The 7,745-nt window shown below is 40.3% G+C and overlaps 1 protein-coding gene across 1 annotated transcript in view; it reads left to right on the top strand.

Annotated features, from left to right (window-relative positions):
• Positions 1-7,745, top strand: part of Hsd17b4 (hydroxysteroid 17-beta dehydrogenase 4) — a 98,674-nt gene that overhangs the window by 43,036 nt on the left and 47,893 nt on the right. Inside the window, exons 10-13 of the mRNA XM_008847012.2 lie at positions 1,781-1,805; positions 3,206-3,334; positions 5,486-5,586; positions 7,301-7,537. Of these exons, the coding sequence (XP_008845234.1) occupies positions 1,781-1,805; positions 3,206-3,334; positions 5,486-5,586; positions 7,301-7,537 (492 nt within the window). The remainder of the gene's footprint in view (positions 1-1,780; positions 1,806-3,205; positions 3,335-5,485; positions 5,587-7,300; positions 7,538-7,745) is intronic.

The raw sequence follows: 7,745 nt of genomic DNA, 5'->3' as shown, positions 1-7,745 counted from the left end.
CAGGGATGCAAAGGCAGATGGGGAGGGAAGAAGCCCCAAGATTTCCCAGGGAGTGGATTGAGTAGCTGGGTTGTACTGGATGCAAAGGATCAGGGAGAGTAAAGGTAAGCCTCAGAGCCCCAGAAAGAGGCTGTCAGCCCCAGAAAGAGGCTGGCGGGTGTTGCAGGACCAGGGAAGTAGAGGGAGATGAGGGCAGGGCCAGGATCAGAAGCGGTGCTCCTGGAGCCCAAGAAAGGGACCGAGTTGCGCTTGGTGAGAAGGATCAGGAAGCAGTATTGGTTCCCCAGGTGTCTGGGGCCCCGACACTAGGAATAGCGCAGGGCCCAAACTAGGAGTATAGAACGGCGAGGGGGGGGATGGAAGGGTGAGTGTCGCTTAGGGAGTCCCGCGCGGAGAGCTGCGCTATAGACTTACCCCAAGAGGCCTGAGGATAGTAGTGCAGGCTAGGAGAGTTAGCCGGTGGTGCAGGCCCAGGGAAGCAGAGAGAGGTGAGGGCGGGGCCAGGACTAGAAGCGGTGCTCCTGGAGCCCAAGAAAGGGACCGAGTTGCGCTTGGTGAGAAGGATCAGGAAGCAGTATTGGTTCCCCAGGTGTCTGGGGCCCCAAGACTAGGAATGGCGCAGGGCCCAAACTAGGAATATAGAACGGCGGGGGGGGGGGGGGGGGGGGGGGGGAATGGAAGGGTGAATGAGGCTTAGGGAGTCCCGGCGCTCGGAGAGCTGCACTATAGACTTACCCCAAGAGGCCTGAGGATAGTCTGCTGAATTATTTTAAGTAACCAGTAACAAGTGTTTTGAAGATTGTTTGTTGAAAGGTTAGAGCTTGAAAGTTTCAAGTTGCCTCCTTGAGAGTCTGCCTCCTTTCCCAATTCCCTACCCCATTTGCCTACCTCAACAGTGTCTCCTTTGCCTGTTGTTAAAACTGCAGCTGATAAACTCACTGTTGATTGGATAGATTATAAAAGGTGTGAGCATATTACCAAAAAGGCAGAGGGTGATGAAAAGTCATACTTTTGGGGCTAGAGAGATGGCTCAGCAGTTAAGAGCACTGACTGCTCTTGCAGAGGACCTGGATTGGATTCCCAACACCCACATGGCGGCTACGAACCATCCTTAACTCCAGTTCCAGGGGAATCCGAAGCCCTCTGACTTCTGCGGCATTGCATGACACGGGTGCACTCACATACATGCAGGCAATACATTCATACACATAAAATTAAAATAATAAATTTTTTTGGGGGGGTCTTTTTGAGACAGGGTCTCCCTGTAGCCCCAATTAGGAACTGAACTTTTTTTTTTTTTTTTTTACATTTTTAAATAAAATATTTTTAAAAAAATGTAAAAAAAAGTTCAGTTCCAAATTAAAAAAAAAAGTCATACTTTTGGTCCTAGAGTCCCTAAGATGTCTGCTGGTGATATGGTTCTTCTGTCATGAAATTCAAGTAAGTTCTAGCAAATAATGGTTGTAGAATCTGCAAGTATGATGGTTTCTTTTCAGCAGACATTTTTCCCTCATCAAGGTTGTATTGAATTCAGAAATAAAACAAGTGGTGTTAGAATGTGGTCATTTGTATTATCTCTGCCTCATGCGTCTCCTCCACGTTGTCTGCTTTAGGCTTCTGCTCTGATAGCATCAGCATAGCAGAGTCTTGGCACTAGGGAACTTTCGCAGAGCCGTATTTTTTTTTATCCATTGTCATCTAGCCTTCTAATACTCCTCGTAATTGAAAAAAATTCTCTTGTACTACATTAGATGATATGTTTTTTCTTTCTTTTTGTTAGGTTGGAGCAGGATGGATTGGAAAATGTAAGTCTTGTTTGGGATTTTTGGCTTGCCTTAGTTTTTTTTTTTCTTTCCATTTTAGAATCTGCATATCCATTAAAAATGGATAAGAATTGTGTTAAATTCCCAGTCACTGGATCTAGTGCACACACATTCAAACTTGAATACAGTTATGGCAACAGGCATTCTAAAGCATGACTGTTACCCTGCAGGAACCTTAGGTTTCTCCTATAGGCAAGACCCTGGCCTGTCCTTTTCTCTTAAGGAGAGCATAATTTTTTTTTCTGGTGCTGTTTATCCTCAAACGTCTCTGGCATCCCACGTGTTTGTTCTTGCAGTTTCAGCAGAAGAGTACGTGGGAGGGAGAGCGGATTGAAAGACGGGAAGAGCCTATTCTATGTGGACTGTAGGCGGGCTCTCCCATTCTCATGTCATCCTTTTCTGTTTGACATCAGGAGAGAGTGAGGAATCAAATTGGACAACTTTCTAGGACAGAAATTGCAGCTGGTATATGGGAATTATTTTTTCTCCAGTAGTAAATTCATTCACTCATTTTCTGTTTCATCTCTCCAACCTTTTGGAGCTCCAAATACAGTAGTTGCTCTATAGCATTTTAAAAAATGTCAAAAATTTATTCTCTCAGCTTGTTTTCGATTGTCTTCTGGTATCAAAATTAATCATACAATTAATTGAATTGTTTAAAAGATTGATATCACTGAAGGGTATTGTTACATTAATGACTGTTCTTTTCAGATGTTAAAAAGCATATTTCTCAAGCATCTGAGTGTCTTATGATACTGATTTAAGATAGCAAAGTAAGTGCTGCAGTCACAGCTATATCTGAGCACTTTTCCAGCAGGAAAAATCTAGAAACTGGCATCTTCTTCATTCCTTAAGATGTCTTAAATTTAATGATCATCAATGCCTGACCATTACATTATATTTAAATATTATTACTGATTATTTGTTCCTATGAATTTTTTAAAAAGTAAACAATATTAAAATACTTTAGAGAACTTATATAGCAGTGACTTTTTGTGGATCTGTAAGGTTCTTGTGGAGCTGTGGAAATGAAGGATGAACAAAGGAAGGTTAAGAGAGAATTGTTTGTGGCTAAATTTTTGTAAATTGGAGTTTTGCCTTGTTATTGTCACATTTATGTCCTTATACTTTGTTTTTATTCATTCTCCTCCTCCACTGCCTTTCAGCTTCAAGTATTTTTTTAAAAATAAATTGACATTTCTCATAATGTATTTCTAAAGGAAAAATGCATTCATAGGCTTTTAGTAAAACTCTTTAGAAGTTGGAATCTTCTTTTCTGTCTGAATTTCCTTTATCTTGAATTTTTAAAGGGGCTTTTAAGCATCTTACATTATGTCTTTAAAGCTGTGTGCTCAGCCTTTTAGTTTTGTTTTCATTTCTAGTACGCTGGGAGCGGACCCTTGGAGCCATTGTAAGAGAGCAGAATCAGCCAATGACACCCGAGGCAGTGAAGGCTAACTGGAAGAAGATCTGTGACTTCAGCAATGCCAGCAAGCCTCAGACTACCCACGGTAAATAGTCCCAAGCCATCCGGCTTTGGTTGAGGGGACAGAGGCAACATTTGTTTCCTCCCATGTGCAGCTGTCATCCAATTCTTTGCTCCAGTAGGTGTTAGAACGCTTCATATTTAAGATATTTTTTGTGCTACAACAGTCAGTTTTAACAGTTTTCCTATGATTCTGGTTTCTTGGTTTATGTGTGGCTGGTGGATGGATGGGAATGGGTGTTTACTTATTTGTGTTACATGTACTTTCTCCACAGCTGAAGGCTGTTTTCAGAGTCTTCCATTTTTTGCTGGGGGTGGTGGTTCATGTTTTTTAATCTCAGTGCTTGGGAGGCAGAGGAAGGTAGATCTCTGAGATAGGGGCTAACCTGGTCTACATAGCAAGTTCCAGGTCATCTAGGACTACAGAGAGACCCAACCTCAAAAAACAGAACAAACAAACAAACAAACAAAAAGACCCAAGAAAAAAACCCAAAGTCTTCCATTTTCTAGCCATATGGTGTCTTACTTTTTATTTATTTATTTATTTATTTATTTATTTATTTAATTTATGTGTTGTCTATGTGTATGAGCATTTTGAATGCATGTATGGAAGTGCAGCTAGGTATGCAATCCCTATGGAAGCCAGAAGAGGACGTCAGATCCCTGGAACTGAAGTTATAGACAGTTATTAGCCTCCACGTGGATGTTGGAAACCAAACCTGGGCCCTTTTATTTATTTATTTATTTATTTATTTATTTATTTAATTTATGTGTTGTCTATGTGTATGAGCATTTTGAATGCATGTATGGAAGTGCAGCTAGGTATGCAATCCCTATGGAAGCCAGAAGAGGACGTCAGATCCCTGGAACTGAAGTTATAGACAGTTATTAGCCTCCACGTGGATGTTGGAAACCAAACCTGGGCCCTCTGGCAGCAGAGTCAGGGCTTCTAACCATGGAGCCATCTCTCCAGCCCTGTCTTTTTTTTTTTTTTTAAAGATTATTTTATAATTTTCTGTGTGTGTGTCTGTGTGTGTATGTGTGTGGTGGATATGTACATGTTAGTGTCCGCAGAGTCTAGAAGAGGGTATCAGATTCCTTTGAGCTGGAGGTACAGAGTGTTGTGGACTGCTGTGACTCAGTGTGGGTGCTGGGACCCAAACTCAGGTCCTCTGTAAGAGCAGTATGTGCTCTTTTTTTTGTTTGTTGTTTTTGTTTTATGTGTATGAGTGTATTGCCTCCATGTATGTAAGTGCACCCATGTTATGCAATGCCCACAGAGGTCAGAAGGGGACATTGGATTCCCCCAAAGTGTAGTATGTGCTCTTCACCCTCTGAACCATCTCTCGATCCAGCCCCTAGTCATATTCTGTGTTAATCTGACCCCATTTTCTCTATTTCCTTAAAAGTGCATTTAAGTCTATTTTACTTAGTCTTAGCTCCTTTTGTCTAGTAATAGATGTGGCTTTGACTTAGCACTTTGCTTTTGCTGTTGTTTCTCTACTTTTCTATCCCACTTCCTCCTCCTTTTATCACCCCTGTGTAATTTTAGTACTTTTAAGGAAAAATTCGGGCTCCACATGTTCAGCAAAATATTCTCAGATATTTTGGGCTGTATTGTTCTCTCTGTTAGCTAAAATTCCTGCCACTTGAACATCTAATGGTAATGTTAGGTTCTGTACTGCTTTTGTTCTAGGAGTGTCTGGCTTATTGACTGTGTGTTAAGTTCTTTTATGGCAGAGACTATTTCACATGTTTATGTTTTGTGGTGCTAAGGGTAGAATGCAGGGCTTTGGGCATGCTAGGCACACACTCTACTACTAAGCTACAACTGAGACTATGTGGGGTCCTTTTGGAAAGTAGTTTTTATTAATTCCTTGAAAATTTCATACATGCATACAATGTATTTTGATTGTAGTCACCCTTACTCTTTCCCCTAACTCCTTCCAGATTCACCTTCCACCCCCTACCCTCACCCCTTCCCAACTTCATAGGTGCTTTTTCATAGTAGCCTACTTAGTCCAGTTTGTGCTACCTGTATATACATGGGTGCAGGGCCATCCTCTGGAGAGTGAGTGGTGGGGGTGGTTTGTAGGAACTGTTACCTAGCATATTGTAATTCTCCTTAGTCACATTTTAAAATAAAGCTCTATTTTTCTTATTTTTTAAATTGTAGACTCAATGAGTAGTGTTATTGAAGTTTTACGTAAAGTAGATTCAGAAGGAATTTCGCCAAATCATACCAGTCACCCAGTGTCTGCAGCCACGTCGGGATTTGTAAGTGAAACATGCCCAAAGCAGCTTTTCTAGAGACTTGCCCTCCTTCCTTTCTCTATTCTTCTTTCTAGCCTTTCTTTTCAGTGTACTCACTCTCTGTCATTCACAGTGGAGGAAATCAGGGGCATTTATTCAGAAACCATTTATGGTTCACTTTAGAATGAAACTAATTTTAACACAGGGAATTCATGGCAGTTGAACTACATGAGCATGTAGCTTGGGGTGAATTCCGAAGCTATACCGATCACTTTATTCTTTCTTTCAACTTTTCCTTGATCCACTCTTAGATGTCTCTGGATTGTACCATGCTTCTCTTTGCCTTGACGGAAGACTGTCTTGAAAGGCGATTAGGGCAATTGGGTATCATTTTCCAAAGTTCATGGTATGTAAGTGGGGTAGGAGCATGGGAGGTGCCCTGCTCAGCTTCTGTCCTTGGCTTTTCTGATTGGTACAGGTGCCGAAAGCCTTTCTGTATTTTTCAGAGGGATACTTCTGCATGTAATTCCTGATAATATCTCTTTGGGGGTATGACAAATGAAGTTAGTTTTCTGATTGATGTTAGCTGTCTACCCACCTCCATCCCTGGTATTTGAAAATTAACCCAATGAGATACTGGATAGAAGAGGAAAAAAGGTATTACCCCTACTGCTGATGAACAAGCCCTAGGTGAAGCCGTATCTAGTGTTTATGTCAGGTGAGGTGTACCTGCCAGTCGACCCTCCACTTGCAGGCCACCCTCTGCATGCAGTCCACCCTCCACATGCAGTCCACCCTTCATGTGCAGGCCACCCTCTGCATGCAGTCCTCATTCTGCCTCTCTGTCTCTTTACAACTGACTGTAAATGTTTTTTATATGGCTTTGAAATTTTTGAAAACTTAGGGGATGGCACAGGTGACTCATGCTGTGCCTTCTCTCCTGTCAAACAGAATACATGGACCTTTGTATTCAAAGTGCTTGTCATCAGCAAAACTTTCACATTTAAACAACAAAATTTTTTCCCAAGTCATTAATTGAAAAAAAAAAAAAAACTTGTAAAATGTGACCTAACTAAACATTGATAGAATGAAAACATAAGCTAAGCATTAAAATGTAACTTGCTTTTCTTCAGTACAGTTTGATAAGTGCCATTCTTTTTCTTGACCATCATGATGACCCTCCTTCAGTGGCAATTTTTGCAAAGGATATTTATTTTAGTGGTTCTTTTTCTCTTTTCTGATTCCCCAGAGGATCAGTTCTTTTACAGGAAAGCATTGATTAAACTGTATTTTGGAAAATTTTAACATGGCTGTAAGTAGATGTTTTTCATTGTTTTAGAAACATTAATAAGACTAATTCATGTGAAATTTGTCAGTTTACTTTTGCTTTACATGTGTTTTAAAAAATGTGGTAAGGAAGCCGAGTGTGGTGGCACATGCCTTTGGTCCCAGCACTCGGGAGGCAGAGGCGGATGGATCTCTGTGTGTTCAAGGCCAGCTGGTGCTACAGGGTCAAAAAGACCAAAAAAAAAAAAAAAGTGGTAAGGTAAATAAAAAATAAATCCATTACATAAAGATCCCAGTGTTTTGTGACTCACGGATGTTATAGTGCTAAAGAAAATTAGAAATCTGACTTTAAGACTGAAAATAGTTTAGTTTATTATTGAGATTTTACTTTAAAATACAGACCAGCAAATACTTTTGGTGAAGGGTAATAGTCTTCCTTGTTTTCTTTTAGGCTGGAGCTATTGGCTATAAATTTCCTTCATTTTCTTCTTCTTATACGGAACTGCAAAGTATTATGTATGCCCTTGGAGTAGGAGCCTCAGTCAAAAATCCAAAGGATTTGAAATTTGTTTATGAAGGAAGTGCTGACTTCTCTTGTCTACCCACCTTTGGAGTTATTGTCGCTCAGAAATCTATTATGGATGGAGGATTAGCAGAGATTCCTGGGCTTTCAATCAACTTGGCAAAGGTAAGAAACTAGTAAGAAACTTTTGTTTGGCTTTTTTTTCCTGTTTCTTTAAATGTTGTTGAGAAATGTCTCATATAATATATGTATGTATTGTAGATATATATATATATATATATACACACACACACATATAAAAATAAATAAACTCTCTAATACTAAAATGGTTTGTAGTGGTTGGCTCAGGAGTAAGGATTTAGCATATCTTTTG

Source organism: Nannospalax galili, unplaced genomic scaffold (assembly GCF_000622305.1).
Source record: "Nannospalax galili isolate Female #2095 unplaced genomic scaffold, S.galili_v1.0 scaffold843, whole genome shotgun sequence".
Taxonomy (NCBI): domain Eukaryota; kingdom Metazoa; phylum Chordata; class Mammalia; order Rodentia; family Spalacidae; genus Nannospalax; species Nannospalax galili.
This window is presented reverse-complemented; position numbering and strand designations above follow the sequence as displayed.